The sequence below is a fragment of the Passer montanus genome, unplaced genomic scaffold, assembly GCF_014805655.1.
Source record: "Passer montanus isolate IOZ18808 unplaced genomic scaffold, ASM1480565v1 scaffold10, whole genome shotgun sequence".
Lineage (NCBI taxonomy): Eukaryota > Metazoa > Chordata > Aves > Passeriformes > Passeridae > Passer > Passer montanus.
In genome coordinates this window covers 21,260,955-21,281,952 of record NW_024356505.1, presented here as the reverse complement: position 1 = coordinate 21,281,952, position 20,998 = coordinate 21,260,955, and the positions used below count along the sequence as shown (strand labels likewise).

General features: G+C 35.7%; 1 protein-coding gene across 5 annotated transcripts in view; it reads left to right on the top strand.

Annotated features, from left to right (window-relative positions):
- Window positions 1-20,998, top strand: part of ANKIB1 (ankyrin repeat and IBR domain containing 1) — an 85,554-nt gene that overhangs the window by 53,673 nt on the left and 10,883 nt on the right. For all 5 annotated transcript variants that reach the window (XM_039706294.1, XM_039706301.1, XM_039706271.1 and 2 more), the window contains exons 5-12: window positions 5,146-5,263; window positions 8,652-8,860; window positions 11,048-11,136; window positions 12,801-12,945; window positions 14,223-14,389; window positions 18,001-18,089; window positions 19,100-19,230; window positions 20,784-20,918. In XM_039706294.1, coding sequence (XP_039562228.1) covers window positions 5,146-5,263; window positions 8,652-8,860; window positions 11,048-11,136; window positions 12,801-12,945; window positions 14,223-14,389; window positions 18,001-18,089; window positions 19,100-19,230; window positions 20,784-20,918 — 1,083 coding nt within the window. The remainder of the gene's footprint in view (window positions 1-5,145; window positions 5,264-8,651; window positions 8,861-11,047; window positions 11,137-12,800; window positions 12,946-14,222; window positions 14,390-18,000; window positions 18,090-19,099; window positions 19,231-20,783; window positions 20,919-20,998) is intronic.

Sequence of the window (20,998 nt, the reverse complement as noted above, 5' to 3'; positions counted from 1 at the left end):
TGGCATATACACCAGCACAGGTAAGAAGACAAGGAACTTACAGATTTGGGTGGGACAAATCAAGAGCCACTTGAAAAGGCTTTTCTGCAAGAGAAGATGTTGTCTCATGCCTGTTTAAGGTAGATGCTGAGCAAAACCAGCTGAAAGACTTGGTACAAGGGACTGTACAGTTGTCCATTTCACATACCAGGCCAGCTTTCCCATGTTTTCTAAATGTTCGCAAGCCAAAAAATGCCAGCCTGGAATTTGGCACACCAATTGATGACCTTGGGGATTTACATAGAGCAGTTCTGTCTTCACATCCTCCCTGCTGATTTTTCCCCCTTTCTTTATGACTTTCCAGTGGGATAATTTCTCTAACATCTTGTTTATCTCTAAGAGAGGTAAGTGCTGGCACAAGGGAGATGCCAAGAGCATGTAGCCAGGAGAAGTTAATCTTTCAGTCCTAGCCCTCAGAGTGGCTAAAACCAGTTGAGAAACCAGCCTTAGGAAGAGTTGCACTGAGCTGCAATCCCATTGACTGCATGTGCTCATCCTCCAGGTCAGTATACAAATGTCTGCCATGGGCAGTGACAGCTGCACTTACCACTGCCTGTGGTGATGCCTCTGTCAAAAGCCCCAGAGCCCACCTGCTTCACCAAAATTGCCTCTCAAGGATGATCATCTACTGTTTTCCTCTCAGTTTCATTTTTATATATTATTAAACACTGAGGCATGGACTGTACAAAATGCTTGTTTAGCATAGTATTCAGCTTGTAATTGTTGCCATTCAACATTCTTCCAAAACAGAAAATACTCATTCATGAATAATTAAAAAACTTTGCACACTAAGAAATGCATTTTTCAAAGGAACTGCATCTTTTGAATGAAGGTTACAGGAAAAGATAAAACATTTGAAAACCATGAATAGGATTTCTTCCCAGGCAGAACAGCTAAATGGGCTTAACTCCAGTGTTTAAGATCTGCAGTAGTTACTGGAATGATAGTACCCCCTATCTCCCCTTCAGAGCCTGCCATGTTTACAGGAGAACACAATCCTTTTTTACTTGATTCTTTGCTCTTACTTTGTTGAATAATCTCAAAAAAAATCTTTGATATGTAAAATCTAAATCTATCTTTTAAATCTAATTGAAGATACACTAAATAATATGACATAAAGTGATAGTTCTTAAATTGATTTTATAGATTTTGCTTGTTCTTTTGCACAGTCTTTTACATTGTGATGTGTTGTAGCATGGGAGCATGTTTGTCTTGGTGATGAATCCCTGGGATTCCTCAGACTGAAAGGGTCCTTCATTTCAATCAAATCATGCAATGTTTTGAATTTACATAAGAAACACCTGGGAATGAGCAGCACCTCAGAGCAGATGTTCCAGAACAGTTTTGGCTCTCAGTCAGACACAGTGAATTACCTTATGCAACAGCAAAATATATAATTTCTTCATTTCTTTTATGTATGTTCCACTGAATACTGAAGAAATACACTGCTAGTGAGTGTATCACAGATTTACTGTGTGAGTGTATAAAATTAGATGGATTTTTTTCAATTCTTGAATTGCTGTCATATAAATATATAAGTAATATAAATACCATTAGTACAAAGAGTTATCTTAAATTATTCAAATTTATTTTGTCTCTACAGGTACAGAATCGTTTATGACATGAAAGGAGAGAAGGGGACTACATTTACTTAAGATATATGTAGTCTCAATATACATATAGTGCATATAATTTTACTTGAATGACTTAAATGGAGTATAAATAATTTTTTATATATTACTCCATTAACTGCAGAACTCCATCCACCCAGAAAGAAGGATGTTTACATGTAGTATTTTGTCACCATTTAATTATATAGTCATCACTGTAGCAAAGAGTTACTTTGCCCTTATTTTAATGGTGCTTTAAAAGTGAAGAAAGTAATAATAGTTTGAAATGAAGTGTTAAAATAATCAGTTTACATACTAAAAGTACTTTCAGGAGGAAAAAAAAGTATAATTTATAATATCTAAATGTAAGTAATGAGAATTGGAGAAGAAAAGAATTTCAAAGAAGGGCTTTTGAAAATACAGAAGTGTTGGGATCTGTAGTGAGAAGCTCAGCAATGCATTAAAGTAGTAACTCTTAAAGTACATTTCAAAATCATTATATAGTTAAGTGATGCTAATATTGCCCAAGGTCTTTTTCACAGCAAATGTCAATAAAGAGTTCCTCCATAAATGACCATTAAAGAAGGTCACCAAGCATCATAAACTGTAATCAAAATCCTTTACATGGATGCAATCCTTTATGGCCTTGCAGAGATGTCATTAGTGTTCAAAGCAGTTAAAAACAAACCTCTGTGATATTACATCCTGGATGTACATCCTCTAACTAAAGACTGTTTCTTCACATATTTCTACAAGAATGTCTTGTACATATTAAATTTTTAAGGTTCCCATTGTATAAAGTCTTCACTTCGGAATTTCCAGATTGACCTCCTTAATAGTGCCAGTCTAAAATTTATTTTCTTTCAGCTTCTTCTGTGGGCTCATATGTTATTTTATGAAACAAATGTCTGATGTTTCAAACACATTCTTAGGGAATATTTCCCTCATTACTTAAAAAGATAAAATTAGGATTCTTAAAAACTGAAATGTCTGATGTTTCAAACACATTCTTAGGGAATATTTCCCTCATTACTTAGATAAAATTAGGATTCTTAAAAACTAAAGATCCAAAACTCCCTGCTGGGTTGTGTGGAATGCTCCAGCTGAGGTAATATAGTAGTCTGTTACTCAAGGGGAGATACTTGACAGTGTTTGACCTAGAGGCAGTCAGTTAAATATAATTCTGAACATATCTGCATTTCAGGATAAAATACCAGGTCCTAAAATATGCTTATATGTTGCAAGTTTAACAGAAAAGATATTTTTTCCTTATGATGTGTACGGTCTTCAAGAGTTGAGTATGGTTGTGCTGACACAGCTGATTGCTTTACAATTGCAGTTCAAAATGGAGTTCAGATTCAGTCATGACCATTCTGCTTCTATTTTTTTGCTGTACATGCAGCACAATTATAATCATTATGGCACACAGTTGTTTCTATCCTTGTCTCTCTGAAATGTTTTTAAAAAATTATCTCTTTTGTAATAAGTTAAGAAGGTCAGTCAAATTCCAGCATGCTGTTAATCCAAGTGGCCCAGATTTATTTCAGTGCAAGCCATTAACGTTCAGGTTGTCCTTTACTGAGTCATGCATGATCAGCACTGGAAGGACATAGAGAAACTGCCTGAACTTGAGCAATCAAGATACAGGTCAGGACACTCACAGGTCATTTCTCTTCTGCTTTGCTTGCTTTGTCGACAAGAGCAGAGACCCAGTGCAGGTCTGTGGAGCATTACTCTTGCTGATGACAAAGTTTCTAGTATGGAGAAGCACCTGTTTATTTCACTGATTAGCTAACAGGAGACATCTTTGTGTGAGTCAGTCATAAGCTTTAGATGCATTGTGGAGTTAATTATGATGTCTGGAATACAGGAAGCAAGTTACATTTTTAGACTAGGTGTCTCAAAAGAACAAAATCATTTCAAAACCTAGGGTATCCATTCTGCCCATCACTTCTGCCTTCAGCTTGTTATGCTTAAAGGGGCAGCAGACTTTTCCTCCAATTGCAACCTTTCAAGGACAGAACCAGTCTTTTGCTTTCTGGCTATGTATGCATGCATACATTTCTGTCCTTAAAATCTAGCACTGGTGAGTCCTGGATTATGGTCTACATAAAACCAAAATATAGACAGTAAATAATAATGCATAGTCTTAACTGTCATTATCTGTCACAACTGCTGCTGTGTCCGTCCGTCTCCAGTTGCTGCAGACAATTGCCATTTGGTGCCCAGGTTCCTGATTAGTTCTGAGCATGTAACACTTTATGTCAAATGCTTTAAATATTTTGTTAGCTACCCTTTAAATAAATAAAACCAGTTCATGTAAGAATAGTGGTTTTTACATATCCTTTCTGTATCCATTCTCTTTACAGACCCTCCCACTTTTTTTTCCTCTTTCTACCCATAGGGCATTTTCTCTGTGCAACACTAACAACTGCGTTATTTGCTGTCATAGTCTTCCTGTCTTAGTTTTAAAAATGAGTCTGCAAACATATGTGTGTATCTTAGCTCTCTTGATTGGGGCTAATTCAGAATCCTAAAATCATTTCTTTTTGTCTTTCTGATTTGACCTTTTTTAATGCTGTAATAAGGGGATGGATCTCCAGACCAGGAAGGCAGCTAGATGATCTGCTCTCTGTAGGGCTGTGAGAGTTGGCCATTGCTTCTCAAAAAGACTTTTGATATCTCCATGTACAGTATATTCTCAACCTTGGAGATAGCCAAAAGCCATCTGGGCATTGTCCTGGGCAGCTGGCTCTAGGTGACCCTGATTGAGGAGGAAGGCTGGAGCAAATGACATTTGAAGGTCCCTTCCAACCTCAGCCCTCATAGTGTTTCTATGAACATCTAATTGCACGTCTCATCTGTCCTATTGGGGACTGACTTTGCTTCTGAAAGAGTGGATATTGCCTCAGAAGATCCAGATACTGGGTTGTGCTCAGAAACTTCTCACTGTCTAATGTCTCAATGTATCCTCCTCCAGACCAATCCAGAATTAACAGGTCTCGATTAATGTATAGTCAGAGAATCTATATGCAATGTATGATAACCTGTCCTTTGTCTAGATCTTCTCTAAATCCTTAATTCAAATCGGATCATGCATTCTCATATCTGAGGGCTAATCAGTGAATCAAAGTTCATCTAGATTCTGTGAAAATCTCGCTTTTTCTTGGGAGAGAAAGAGTCAGGGTTAGGCTAGCTTATCATTTGAAGATGGCTTCCTGCTATAGTGGAGAACTTTAAGGAGTTCTCCGTGATACCTGAAAGAAATGCTTTTAGATTTTGAAGTTTACAAAAATCATACTATAAATATTACAAAGTGACAGTGTTTCCATGTAGCTTTGCATGGTCATTGCACGGTGAAAAAATTTTGTCCCCTACTGCCTCACAGTTGAGATGGTGATCAGTAACAGTGCTTTGAATGCTTTCTTTTTAATATTGTATTAGAGACTAACTTGAAAACATTAGATGTAAATTACCTTTTTTCTTCTTCTTCAAGCCATATGAGGGGCTTAGACTTCAAGACCTGCGCAGGCTTAAGGACATGCTGATCGTGGAATCTGCTGACATGCTTCAAGCCCCGCTCTTCACTGCCGAAGCTCTACTTCGGGCACATGGTAATCCCAAACCTTAAATGGCTAAAAAAACTGCTTTCAGCAAATTCAAAACCACAGTTTTATGCTTGCATTTTATTTCCAAGGAAAAGAGAAGTAATGGTTAATAGCAGGAAACAGACCACACAGTACTTTAGTAAGAAGTACAGCTGCAGTTTGTCAAAAAACATTGAGGCAGACAGGGAAGCTGATAGAAAAGTGATTCAAACTAGGAATTATAATGGAAGACAGTTTAACTTAAGCAGTGTGCAAAACAGAACCACCCTATTTTGGTGAGAGACACAGGAGTAAAACTTACATGGTTTTGTATGTCAAAAAAGTCAAATTCATCAAACCTATTTTTGTCTGATCATTGGTTTTCTGCAACTATGTATTTGTATATAAAACCAGCTCAGCATTTTTAAATGTATTTTTTCTTGCAATAAGAGCAGTCTGACCATTGTAATAAGTGGTTGGAAATTGCCTTGGGGTTTAAATTATATGAGTATATGTCCTTTGGAGGTTTTTTTATAGTTACACTTTTCATACAGGATATGCTTTTTTTCCATGTGCATATCTGCACATTTATTTTCACTGAAATAAGTCTGTATTCTTGTTCAGGTTAAACTGGGCTTGTCAGAAAGGGGATATACTGGATTCAGTGTGTTTTCTCCAGACAAAAGTATCTCTGAAACTCGGTGTAAGCTTTAGGCTTTGATTCAGTGATTCAAAACTTATGCTTACTGAAGCATCTGCATTGTTACTTTATGCCAAAGGAACTACTCAGGCAGTTAATGGTTTGCATGCTCATCACTGTGTTGCTGGATTAGGCTTTCATACCCTATTATTTTTGTGGGCTCCTTGTTAAAGTCAGTGGGAGAGGGACAAGTGAAATAGAAAGACATTATTTTAAACCCACAGCTTTTGGTACACTTTTATGAGGAGTTGTAGTACCTGAAACTCATCTCTTGTACATTATTTTCCATAGCTGGTATTTGTGTTCCTTTTAACACTGAATTAAGTAAACATGAACTTGTGCCAGTATGATAATATTTAAGGCACGGTCCTTCCATATATATTTATGTTGATTCTTTGTTCAATTCTTATATTTAAAATATGTGCAATATTTGAATGCTATGTTGTATTCCCAGAGTAGTCTCAGTAAGGCTAAAAATTATAAATACTAGACTGAGTAGGCTCCATAACCTGTGCAGATATTTTGAAGAGGAAAATTGTGGCAGTACTGTTCAAACTCTCAGCTCAGTCTGCAATTAGTTGAAAATCAGTGCAGTTGATGTAAATGGTGGAGAAATGTCTGTCAGCATCGAGCAAGCAGGAATTGAAAATTGAGAAGAAATCAGTCTGTGTTGGAAAGGTCATTCTACTGATGTTGCCTTAGTGATGTTCTGGTAACTTAATGCAATTGGCCAGTGCACAGAAAGAAGCACGGACAATTAGCAAGTCATGAGAAAGTCAACTGTTTTGTCTGTAGCTGTATTGATTCAGCTTAGTAAAGGAAATAACTCAGGTATTTACAGAGGTTTAGAGAATTAACATCAAATGACAAATTGTATTTTTTTTTGCATTAAATCTTGAAATTCACAAAAGAATAACATAGAAAAATAATAAGGTATGAAAAGCATGTTATAAATTCTTGGAAAGATCATACATATATACTAAGTTTAATAGTTTACAGGTATATAATATTTAATCCACCAGATTTTGCTTTCTTTTATTGTACAACTATATCAATTTATTGACACAGACATTAAGAGTATATTTACCTTTTTTCTTTTACTTAAGAGACAGAAGCATGTAGAATTAAAGCCAAGATTAAAGAAAATGTTACTGTGGCCGTCACGAAGGCAGATAACTTTGCAGTTTTTCTGCAAGTGTTTTTCAACATTGGTTCTCTTCTAATTCAGTATGCAGCAATGGATTTCAGGATAAAAAATAGGCAGTTCAACAAATACACCTTGTGTTTTGCTAAAATTCATAAGTTAGTGAAGAGAACAAAGTGGATCCATTTAGAGTCTTAGCCCTTGCCTATTTTAAAGATACAGTGCAACAAAGAAGGTCAAGAAAATGTCTAGGAAATTTTATCTGTATCTTAACATCAGTCAGCCCCTCTCTGAAAGGTTTTAAACTCAGGGTAGTATGAAAAAATGCTGTAAATGTTGACGTGTAATTGTGTGGGTACATATCTTCAAAGAAATTAAATTAAACTAACCTGTGATATATTTTAGTTTAGATAAGTAAGGGCCAGATCAATAAATCATCTGCAGCTCAAAGAGGTTTTTTTTTACAGAGGCAATGCTTTTACTAAATTTGGTGCTTAGAACACATATCTTTTTTTCCCAGTACTAATATAGGATAGGAGAACTATGTTTTCCTTATAAAAATAAAACATATTTTGGTTAATAACATTGATGTTTCTTTGGAAGTACCCAGCACTTAAAAAAATCCCCAAACTTTAAAATAGTTACTTAAAGCAGTAGGAAAAACTGGGAAATTTCTAATAGTTTGTGAAATTCAAGTTTGTCTGATCTGTTTGTAGTGTTGATGAGTTTAGATTCAAATCTGTGTAGAAATTTGATAAATTTATACTTAAATGAGAACTTGTAAGTATTTTTGGTAGAAAAAAACTGCTATTCTGAAGATATCTTTACTATTAATCGTTGGAATCGCAAACAGAATGCATTTCAAACAATTGTGAAGAAGTATTTGATTTAGTTTTAAGATATTATATTTTGTTTCACTAGTTTTTGTAAATAAATGGGCAGTGTTAATTATAAATAAAAGTAAAACATTCACTAACAATTATAGAATAAAATGTAGTGAGAATATATGAAATTTTCTTTCTACTCAGGTGGATCTTTTTCCCCCTAGAAACAATATTTATATGCATATATATATATAAAGACTGGAAACTCATTAAGTCACAATCTTCTTGTAACCTTAGTCTTCTTCGTGTATTTCCTGTCTTCATTTAAAAAAAAAACCAAAAACACAACAGACAAAATTAAATCCATATTAAACAATTACTTTTTTCTTATAAAAAATAAGAAAATTCTTTGGTGTGAAGGCTGGTATATTTTCGTATTTCTGCAATAGTCAGTAGAGTTCTGGTTTTCAGCCAAGTGTTCTAGCTGCTACAATTGCTGTAAATAAATAACAAAAATAATGTTAAGACATATTACAGGGAAAGGAGATGCTTGTCATGCAATTACATTACATATTATCTGTGAGTTTGTTCTCTGAAATGTAATGGCTAAAGTTCCATTCAATCGTATTTCATTGTAGTTATTTATTTTAATTATTTTTGTTTATTGTTCTTTTGAGGGTACAGGTACAAAATACATTTTAAACATTGTCAGGTGCATAATTTCCTCTATCTCTGTGTTTCTTGAAGACTGGGACAGGGAGAAGTTACTTGAAGCCTGGATGTGTAACCCGGAGAGCTGCTGCCAGCGTTCCGGGGTCCAGATGCCAACGCCGCCTCCGAGCGGGTACAACGCGTGGGACACGCTCCCTTCTCCGCGCACCCCGCGCACCACTCGCTCCTCCGTCACTTCCCCCGACGACATCAGCCCCTCGCCAGGAGACATGGACACAGCTGTGGTAAATTTATAAACAGATCTTAAACCAGCAGGGCTAAACAGCTGATTTCTAAACACAGTGCACCTGTGTAGACAGGGGAGCTGCCAGAAGTACCTCTGTGAAAGTATGAAGGGTTTCTCTTTCCAAAAGTGGTGAACAGGGAAGTTGACACCTTAAACATCTATATGATAAAACAGTTGAGCACCTGGCAAATACAAACCATTCTGTTTTTACCTTGGCTGTCATTCACAAGCTCTCATTTTAGACAGCTTCAGTCACATCAGTGCATTTGGCTCTTTTGAACTTTTCATCTCATCCCTATCAAGATGTTCGCTTTCATTGTATCCATTTCCCCGAATGTACGCAGTTCTGTGAACCCTGCCTTTTGAAAATTTTTTCTTTAGAAAACAAAATTGTCTTTGTCTGCATTTTGAAATGTCAGCCCACTAGTGTACTGTAAGCTTATAATTACTTTTACTATGTGTGGGCTGCTTCAAGCAGTTTACAAAGCTATTGCAAATTTGAAATATGAAAGCGCCTTTCATTAAAATCAGTGTGTCTCTTTTGGAAGACAGAGTTCCCTTTTTAATAATCCACAGCTGCAACATTATAAAACTATTGCTCCATGATCTAAGCATTTTTTTTTAGAATATTGCATGTGGTCTTTCAGATGGATCACCCCTAAATCTCATATTAAAATTAAGATCTTGCATTCCTGCATAGAAATATTTTATTTCTTTAATTGTAAAATGCTGTAAAAGAAGCTCTATCTATAGAAGGTATATTGTTATTGTACATTTATTTCCATTAGCAGTTAAATATTGTCCGTGAATAATTCCTAATTAAAATGTTGAACAGGAGATTGTATATCCTCAGTTTTACATTGAGTGTTTTGTTTTTCATTGATGGACATTAACCAGGAATGCAGGTGTGGGTAATGATTGCCATTATAGATCTGGTGTGTCTCAATCCAAGTTCCAGAGTTACACACTTAATGTTCCTGTTTATTTAAGAACCTTATTTGAACTATCAAATCTCATTTTGCCAGGAAAATGAAAACTAAAAGGAATAGATAAAATAAAGCCACAAGGTATAAAGCTCCTTTACATGTTTTGCATTTGCATCTTATTTTATAAACAGTTCTAGTAAATGTTTTTATTTGATGTTTTAACTCAGATCTTCATTAAATTCCTTACTTTAAAGATACGTTTTAAACAAAATTTACAGCTCATACAAATTTAAGAGATTCCATTTTAATGCATTGTCTAATATCATTTTAAAATATTTAATTTTGGCAAGACAATAAGATTAAATGAATGAAGGAATAATACATATCTTCACTGAGTTTTACACTTAAAAGCCTTTTTTTTTTGTTAGATTTTGTTTTGGCTGTAAGTCCTTTCAAAGTGGCATACCACAGGCTAACTTTCTGAAAATGTCATATGTGTATATAATACCTAATGCACTGAAAGTTGAAATACATTTTCATGGTGTCTTTGTTTCAATGACAAGAAAAATCCTTTTGTATTTCTTGAAGAGCATTAGTATTTATTTCCACACATAGCCATAAGCAGGGAGTATTTTCATCCCTACTCTTTAACTCTTTCAGAGTAAGGGTCTCAGTATTCAGTGTTACTTTTTCTTTGGTACCTACTTCTGTAAAATTCAGCAATTATATCTTATGTTGGAGTATTTGTACTGTAGCTTATTCTTCCTTTTGATCAAGTTGCAAAAGACCTCAAAGTCTTTTTTAAAAAATTATATATATGTAGGTTATTACTTAAAGTATTTGCTGCTGCTGTGCACTTAAGCTGCTCCACCTTGATTTAGACCTGACTGTGTGAGATGCTAAAAATTTCCTGTAGCCTCTATCAAACTCATTTCTAGCTGTGTGTGAAGCTGATGAAAAACAGCTCCATTTGCACCTAGAACTCTGAGATTCCAACACTCTGCAGGGTGAAGCACTTCCTGAGCTCAAGGACACTGCAAAAAGCAGCTCTGTGGATAGAGTTTTAGAGAAACAGAAATACTAAATCTTTCCCATTCCTGTAGCTTAAATGACACTTTTTTTCTGGATACAGCTTGATTTTCTTCCCCTGTTGAGCACTGCTTTAAATTTTTGCTGAGATTTTCTAACATAACTCATTCTGCTAACAATACAAAAAGCTTAGGGTATTTCTTAATCAGAAGCATTTTTGTCATTTACAGTGTGACATTTGCATGTGTAATATTTCTGTGTTTGAAGACCCAGTGGATATGCCTTGTGGACATGACTTCTGCAGAGCTTGCTGGGAGGCGTGAGTATCTGTACTCTCTGTCATGTGAGAAACTTTCATACTTGTGTGTTGCAGAGGAAAGGACAGAGTTGTGGTCTCAACAGCTAATGCTGAAGTACTGTTTGGGTTTCAAAGAGTTGCTGGTTTGAACCTATGGAATATTTTAGTTGTCACTCAAACAACCATTTCCAACTGGTTTAGGCTAATGTAATGTTTGTTGAGGTTCTGACAAAGCAAAATTCTTAGTCAAATGTTTGAAGCTTGTGTGTAAATAGATAAGCATACTCTTGATTCGTTCAGTGTGTGTGTGTGGTGTTGGCAGCATTGGGGTTTACAGTTTCTAAATTAAGAACATGCTTAATTCATCTCTGAGTTTAGCACACTAAACCTAGGCTGTGAATCCATTTCCAATCAGAAAAGCAATTAAAAATTCTTTCTTTATGTTGAGGGTTAGTAACTGAGGGGTAGATTTCACTTAGAAGTGCTATTAATCTAAGGCTCTTGTTACTGCTTAGGTCAGAGTAGTCATGCTAGTGAAAAACTCAGACATGGATAATTATGGTAGAATAAATATTAATCATATTTCCCAGCAATAATTATATCTGTGTGCAGTGCTTTGTATTCATCTGTGTCCCCATTCAGGAGATTGTACTACTTGATCTCTACCCCTGTAGTGTCTTGTTACAGCACCATTTCTGCACAGCTCTTCCTGCTGCAGATCATTTCTGTGAACCCATAGGCCTGGTGCTAAGGAAGAACACTTTGGTTTCCGTATGAGCTTTCCAAAGGCAGCGCTTTTCAGTGGCAAGAAAACTGTTAGTTGTGCTTCTCTGGCCTTGCAAATCCCTGGGCAGGATGTAGGAGTTACCAGAGATTGCTGGTTTGACGTGGTGCTTCTAATTTGGCTGCGGGACTGTGTGTCCTTTGTGCAGGACACAGGGGCCAGCTCAGAGCCACAGGCTCAGAGCCACAGTTCAGTGGCAAGGGAGGGTGGAATTCAGCTTTCTGAGCCAGTCATTCCTAAGTGGCTTGGAGCATAGCCAGGACTGAGTTACCCAGCTCTCAGATACGAATCTAAGATGGGATGAATTGACAGGTATCTCTGCCTTAACTGTTGAAGGATCTCAGGTGACTGCCTTAGAACAACTGCCTGTCCTTTAAATTATTAAAGTTGGAATGGTGTCATTCTTTTTGTCATATTAATAAGCCTGCTACAGCTTTGAAACTAAACAACAACTGTTAAGGTCCAGCTTTCAGCACATTTTTGAGATAGTTCTGTATTCAGACATTCGTGTCCAAAAGCAGGCCTAGTTTTATTAGCACAGTTGTAGGAAATAATTGCATATTAAATTAATTATTTCCTAGATCAATTACACATATATTCTGTTTCTGATTTAAGGTAGAAATAATGCTCAATTTAATTAAATAATACAGAGTTGTGTGATAAATGGCATGGATGGAAACCACAAACATAGGGCTAAATATTGCCGATGAATGAACTCACATTTGAACCGTTAAGTGTTATCTTTTTTATTTATGCTGTTCATCAAATTTGTAGCTCTTTTAAGCAGAAAGGGATACTTCTATTTCTCTATTTGAAAAGTAATCATTGTGAATACCTGTGAACATAGTGTTAAGTACTTTCACTTTTTATTCACAAATACTGACTGGCAAAATTCTGGCAGATTTTTGAATCTGAAAATTCAGGAGGGTGAAGCTCACAACATTTTTTGCCCAGCATATGATTGTTTCCAGCTTGTGCCTGTAGAGATCATAGAAAGTGTGGTTTCCAAGGAGATGGACAAGCGATACCTTCAATTTGACATTAAGGTAAATTATCAAACTGTTCTTGTACTCTTGAACTCTATTCCATTTTACAAAAAGTAACTTAAAGCTTCTGTGGTAAATGCTGCAATATATCTGTAACTTTCCATGTAGAAATTCATAAACAAATATGTGCAAATATGTATAGGCTCTTACATAGCATAATATCAATGTTTGCTGTACCAGTGAGAAGAAAAGAAAGAAAATTTTATTTATTCCTTAAGTAGAAATGCCATATTTCCACAGTCTGTTGCTTAATGCAATATTAATAAAATAATTTTATCAAACTCATTTTTGTAACAGGTGATTTGAAGGTTTTAATAAGTCAGAGCAGTTTGTGTTTGCAATGTGAAATTTTAAACGTTTTCTGATTGTTTTTACTGCATTCAGAAATAGCACCTGTTTCCTTTTAAAAAACTTCCTAGTACAATGCTTGGTATGATTGCTGTATATGGGTAGAGTAGTAGGAAAAACTTGATTTGGTTTTCCTGGGTTTTTTAATGTATTTGTTTTCATCATTGCAATTTGTTTTTAAAAGCAATCTTTTAATTCAACTTTCTTCTTTTATACTGGTGTAGTAATGAGCTAGTCTTGAGAAATGTGCTCCTTTATCAGTGGTGGCAGGGCAGAGGTAGAGAAATATTTTTTCATTTACAGTACTTTCTCTGCAACAAATCTCTTTATTGCACAGTGAGATGCAAATTAAATTACCAGATCTGACTCATCTTTTGCATATTTTATTTTAAGTGACTGTTGATCAGAATAGGTTTGAAGCAAAGTAGTGGAAGTTCCTTTTTTCTCCTCATTTATTAGATACAGTTTTTACAAAAGGCCTGTTACATTAACCAAAAAAGAGGGGAAGAAAATTACTGAGTTCTGATTTCTGGTTTATTGTGGGATTTTTGTTTAATCAGTAAGGTTTTCATTCTTTCCAACTGAAAGAATTATTTCTGCTAATGTGTGTATTGCCAGTGTGTATATAGTAGTTTACTGTAAGCCACATCACAAAAGAATTAACTTCCAGAGATTGAACATTTGTTTGGAATGTAAATAATTTCATTCTTAGTGTAAGTCTGAAGTACTGTTGTTACTAAAAAAAGAGTGGAAATTCAATTACTCCGTTTCTATAACGATATTTAAAAATCTATCCTTGTAGCTACAAGACTGTCCTTAGAGTGTTTTTCTTTGTTCCTTCAAAGGAGGACTATGAATATTGTTTTACATCAGGGATGAAATCTGATCTTATGTGCTAAAATATTTTCTTTCTTTTTTCCCCCCGACAGGCCTTTGTTGAAAATAATCCTGCTATTAAATGGTGTCCTATACCTGGCTGTGAAAGAGCAGTAAGGCTGACAAGACAAGGGTCAAATTCAACAGGATCAGATACACTCAGCTTCCCTATGCTAAAAGCCCCTGCAGTAGATTGTGGGAAAGGACATCTTTTCTGCTGGTTAGTGCTGGAAACTTACCTGCCTCTACATAAACTCACAGGCACTCCTGTTCCAGGGACTAATTAAGAAGTCCCACATGGCCAAGAGTGCAACAGGAATTAGTATGGAATGATAAATGACTGTACTATCCTCTATCCATGCACTAAATAATCTCATCTACACAAATATTGTAGTATTTTGGGGCACTGCAAAGATTTATAATCCAGTAGTCATTATTGTCTCTGTTGGGTGCAAAACAACAGCACGGAGTGTTATGATGTTCTGTTCTGAGGGAACAGAGGGAAAGTGGGATACTGGAACAAGGATTTTTGTGTCTGGATAGTTGTATAATCAAAACATGGCACAGTGTAGAAAACCAGCAATGTTTAGCTCTTCCTGAATTTTGTTAGAATCACATCAAAGAAGCTGGAGTTTAAAGGGGCCATGAAGGACCATTTCCTTCACACATAGCTATTCTGTTTGCAGCATCACTCCAATCTTTGTTTCACTTGAGGTTCAGCACTTTTTCTTTCTCTTATCTTCTACTGGGTTTTAAGATGAATGCAAGCTAAAGAAGGAGTAAAAAGCCAGATATTTTTAAAAACATCCCTCAAATTGCTGATCTTCAGCATTTCCTAGAAAAGGACATAACAGCATCAACAAAAGTAAAAAAATTGGCATATTTTTCCTTGATATTATCAGACTGACAATTTATGGCTATTGTAGTGGGACATCTTTATGTTCTTGGAAAATGAAAAAGTGTCAACCAAAGTACAGACATTCAGACAAGTTCAGCAATTCTTTTCATTTTTCAGTTGAAACCATTGTACCAGGACATCCTAAATCATCTGCTTGATTCCGGGTATCATAATTCTTAACCAAAGATGCTTCTGATTTTAGTTCTTTTCTCGTATGAATGAAAGGAAGAAGGGGAAATAAAAAAAAGAAAACAGACCTAATGAAACAACCACAAAAGCCAGAAAACATGAATTCCTGGTAAGGGGTCATTTACAATGGATGGAGAACTCAGAAAGAAGCAAATCCCATGGAAACAAACCAGAATTATGTTTTCTACCAATGAACATGCAATAAAACTTAATGCTATTCCACAAGCAGGTACCATCCTCTCATCCTTGCTTCTGATGTTAGAGAATCAATTTTTCCATTAACCTGAAGGAACCTGACACCACTTCAGTGTCATATTGACATGAACCTTCAGACAATGGCAGCTTCTGCTTCCTTTACATGGACAGAATGTACTAGCTCCCTAGAATGTTCTCTGAGAATGAAAATGTCCTCTGAATTACTAATTTTTAGGAGACATGGGGTTTTTATGTTTCCTGATATTTCTGTATATTTTTGTACATTAATGCTTTGAAATATTGCTCAAGCAAATATAGTTAAGGTCTTGAAAAATACTTCAAGTTAGCAACAAAATGTCCAAAAAGGCCTTTCTTCAATACAGAGTTTCCTAGAATTTACTCAGTTTTCATTATGCACCGCTAACAGCATCTCCAACAAAATGTAATCAATTGTGGCAAATACAAAATTCTATTCCCTTTCAGAAAAAGTATTCTGAATTATTTAAATGTATCATACATTAAAACTGTGCACAAATCCTCCATCAGTTTATTATCAGATCCATTCAACATATTAGAACCCCCTTCATGGAGTTTCAGAGGCACAAGGAATTGTAGCAAGCAGACACTTGTGGAAAATAGTCTTAGCAGGCAGGGTTTTGTACCATCAGTCCTCACTCCTTTCACCCTAGATATGGACAAGGGGCAGAGTCTCATTCTGCAGGAGCAACAACTCCTCAGCTGCACTTGGGACACCTGTTATAAGTTGCAGCAGTCTTCTGCTGTTTTGGTTCAAAATATCACGAGAGGGGAAAAAATCCAGAACTACATTCTTCTTTTCACCCTTCCGTGAAGTTTAACTTGTTGTGTTGAAACTTGCTACAGTTTTAATAAGTATGTACTGTGCCTTCATAAAAATCATCCTGCTGGGTATTGAGCGAGGCGTCTGGGGAGGCTCCTGCTGTTAACTGGCACAGCTGCTCGTGTGAGTTCCTTTCATCCACTGCTGTCAGGAAGTCTATCCAAAATACAGCTTCTATAAAAACTTTCATGAACAGTAGGCTTAATGCTCTTACTGTAGCAAAATGACATCCCAGCATACAAATGCTTGTTTTGGGGTGGGCTGAGGAAAGAGCTTCTTCCATGAGAAGTTGTTCTTGAACAACTGTTGTAACTGTCATCTATAGAGAGATAAAGATATAAAGATTTAGATGTAGATATGACTGAACTTCATTAAAAATCCACAAATCTACAAATTTGAAAGTATCAAAGACACATGACCCTCTTCCTACACCCCCTTCTATAAAAGATTGACTAATTAATCAGCTTTTAACTTAAAACTTGTCAATGTTAAATCCTAGCTAGTTTCAGTCCTTTTTGGCAACAAATACTATATACTGTGAGAGGGTCTTGGCACTGTTGAAGTCAATAATTTAAGTGTCCTATTGTCCCACAGATATGAAAGGTGTTAACTTTCAACCAAGGCTGAAATCACCTTATTACAGATCAGTTACTCATTCTAGTACAATCTTTTTAAGATCTTAAGTCCAAACCAGAAATGCATGTGTGCTGAATTTAAGCTTTTTTGTTAGCAGACTAGCTAAGGGTAAAAAAAGTTCAAAATTGTTCCCATAACCTTTTCTTTGTTTCTGAATTCCTCCTTAAAACGTGGACAAGGGCAATCAAAAGAGTATTGATGTAGCTTCTGAACCTGCACTGCAAGAGAGCAGTTCACCACTGGATCTGCAGCAAACTTGTGCACGCTCTGATGGAGCTGGTGCCCATCTGAAATTATTTGCCTTGATATGGCAGATGTCTGAGGCTATTTGCTGCCATTCCAGTAGAGAAAAAGGAGCTGTTACAAATCCAGAGTGCATACTGACACATCCACACTGCAGCACCATCTGGAAGCCATATATCTGCTGCCACTGTGTCCTAGTAGGAACTTCAGGAGAAGCTCAAGAGACTCATTACTCCACTGTGTCCATGTAAATAAGTTCAAGCCCCCATTTAAGAGGCTCTGGTGGAAGGAGTAAATATCCATAAATACTTAGTGCTGGTGTTGAAGGGCTTAAATCTTGTTCTAGATTAAAAGCTTGAATCTAGTTAAAGGTTGATTATTGCAACTGAACAGATGCAAGTAATTCTACATAAATATATTTCTGTTATAGCAAACTACCTACTTTTGGATGAACTCTGTAGTTTGGTTTACCTTTATCACAGAAACTATACGAGCACTTTTGTGGCACTAAAATAATACCCAGTTATAAGAACAAATTGCAAACCAGCTGATTTATTTCAGTTTGTAATTTTAAGAAGCTTCTCTCCTTTCCTGTGCCATTTAAATTTTTTATCAATAATAGTTATCTATGCTTGTGAGCAAGTAGTCTGAGTGTATTTTAAAATAATGTTATTTATCTGGCTTTTGTTTTCCTGACTTAATTAAATTCTGGGCATGTTTGTTTGGTTGTTTTTGGTTTTTTTTAGCTTGAAGCAATTTTGACTTTAAATCTCTGAGTTATAAGTAATTGTGTATACACCTTCTTTTTCAGGGAATGTCTTGGTGAAGCACATGAACCCTGTGACTGCCAGACCTGGAAGGACTGGCTACAGAAAATATCTGAAATGAAACCAGAAGAACGTAAGAGCCATGGAGGGCCAACAGGGAGGGAATGGGGGTTTTGCTGCCGTTTTGATCTTTTGATTTTAGACAGATTTATTTTTTTTTTAGTTGCATAAAGTAAAAACTGTTTTCAGCATTAGTTGAAAAATAGGGTAAAAGGGGAAGAAATGATACTCCTGAGTGAGGGGCTGCTTACATTTTAACTGCAGCATTATGGTTCTTTGTAGAATATTCCTCCCCACAAATACATGTGTTGTTCAAGCAGGGTATGCAAAACTCCTTCCCTTCCTTTTAAAGCTTTGTTTCATTAATTAGTCAGTTTATTCTGGCATAAAACTTAATTTTCCCTGTCCAATTTTGATTTTTAGCCCAGTCTGCTCCTGTGATTGAGTAGTGTTCCATGAAGATTTTTATTGCATTAAAACTAATTCAAGCCAATAGGTGATATAATAGTAAGGTTGAGGGGGAACTGCAAGGGAGTTGTAGGAAATAGCTTAATGGTATGTAACATTTACTAAAAAGAAACTAAGAAAGGTTTACACAGGACAGATATTTTCTTAGTCAACATTAACAAAAAAAGTAAAGATTGAATACAGCAAATTGAATACATATTAACTTGGTTGCCACCATTCAGAGCCTTTCCATAGTATGTTGTAAATATTTTGGAAAGCATAGTAAATTTTATAAAGAGGCAAAATACACCCTAGTTTGTCAAACTCTACCTGTTTCTTTCATATATGTATTTGCCCCTTATATGTTGTAATTGTCACATATACTGTATATAAATTTGTGTTAAAATGTATGGAAATACATGGAAATAATAAATGCATTAATATTATATATGTATAAATAGAAAATGTAACACTAAAACATATGTGAGAAATATGTATAGTGAAAAACTTCAATATTTTGTCAAGAAACAGGAAAATATGTGTCATTCCTAATCTGATTCTCACAAAAGATTACACTAGTACGATTTCAACCTCTCTGTTTTTGCATGCTCCATATCCTCCTGTCACCTCAAAAAGTTGTGGGGGTGAGTGAGGCCTATGAGGACGCTGCCAACTGCCTGTGGTTACTGACCAACTCCAAACCCTGCGCCAACTGCAAGTCCCCAATCCAGAAGAACGAGGGCTGCAACCACATGCAGTGTGCAAAGGTAAGAAGGACCCATCGTGGGATGTCTTGAGGAATCAGATTCAGCTTTGTATGTCCTGTATGTATTTTAGGACCACAGAGGTCCAAAACCCTCTGAAGGGTCATGCCTGGTAGCTAGTGGAACTTGTTTCAAGAATTGGATAATGAGCAAATGGCAGGTTACAGCTATTTAGATTTTAATGTTTACTGAAATCTGTTTGGCTGACAGGTGTACATTATAATGATTGAAATTTCATAAACACCTAAGAATAATTACCAATACAGTATGAAACAAATAATTGATGGTTTAAACATCATTAATAATGTAGAAGAGAAAAAAAACCAGTTTTAATTGGCAGATGTAAGATTTTAAGGAAGGCTTTGGTCTAAGGAAGGTTTTGCCTTACTATATTTTTCTTTTGCATTATTTCTCTAACATAGCAACAAAGCAGAGAACTTTAGGTGGAAAACTGTAAACAGGAATTAATCAGTAGGAATGAAAAGACAGCAAAGAGTGATTCCAAAGAAAATTTATTGATGACAGCAGCCAGAAAATTAGTCACAAGTTTTCACTGTGTTACCAAAATAGAAAAAATATTTTTGCCATGAGTTCAGTATCATTTGGAAATGCTTTTTCACACAAGTTAGTTAAAAGCAGCATATTTAGACATTTCTTTATGTTAGAAATATCTTATATAACTACAGCTATTACCTCTTTGAGGTAAAAAATAAGATAAAGGTAAAAACAAAAATATTTGTACCTCTTTGAGGTAAAAATAAGAAAGTAGAGAACACTTGACATAGTTGGCCTACAATAAAAGGCTAACAGATGTAGAAAGTAATTCTCTTTATTTTTCTGAAAATGTGCAGGTCTACTACTTTTGCTTATCTGTCCATAAATAGCTTCCAGTTATTTTGAAATTAACTAGCTGAACACTCGCTACTGAATTGAGAATATTTAACACAGTTTGATCTTCTCTGATGCAGAGAAGCCTGAATAAGTCACCTTATACTTCCTTGTAAGGTTTTACCTATTTTGAAAGCATTTTACTCAGTCAGTGCAGAAAAGGCTCACCTGGAATTAGTCACTCATCAAAGTTGATGTTCAGACCTCTCTTGCTTTAGTAGTTGTTATTAATATTTTGTGTCAGGTACACCACATGACAAAAACACCAGTAATCATGGTTTTTAAAGTAGTATTAGGGAAAAAAATTTCATTCTTTCTTGTGAATCTTTTCTGTGTTGTTTAAAGAAATGGGACTGGTTTTCTAACAATAACAAAAAAACCAGGCCTGATCAGCTGTATTTACCATTTGGTTTATTTCCTCCGCTTAAAACTTAACATGTAGAACCAACACAGTCTAATGATCCAAGGAACAAAAATGATGGCTGACATGGTTTGGTATGGTTTCATAAACAGATCTCTTGACTAAATAAAATAGGAAGGATGCTCCTCAAAATTTTTTTACACTCAGAATGCTGTTAATTAAGTTGTCCACAGAGGAATGATGATGCCTAACTGCAAATCAAAGACATTTCAACTTCTTTTTTTTTCTTTTCCTGTTTTTTTTGAAGTGCAAATATGACTTTTGCTGGATATGCTTAGAAGAATGGAAGAAGCACAGCTCTTCCACTGGAGGCTACTACAGATGCACTCGCTATGAAGTTATTCAGCATGTAGAGGAGCAGTCCAAGGAGATGACAGTAGAGGTAACAAATGAATGTGTGTATTTGAAAAACAGCACTAAGGTTGCAATTCTCCATTCAGGATAAGTGTAATCAAAATTCTT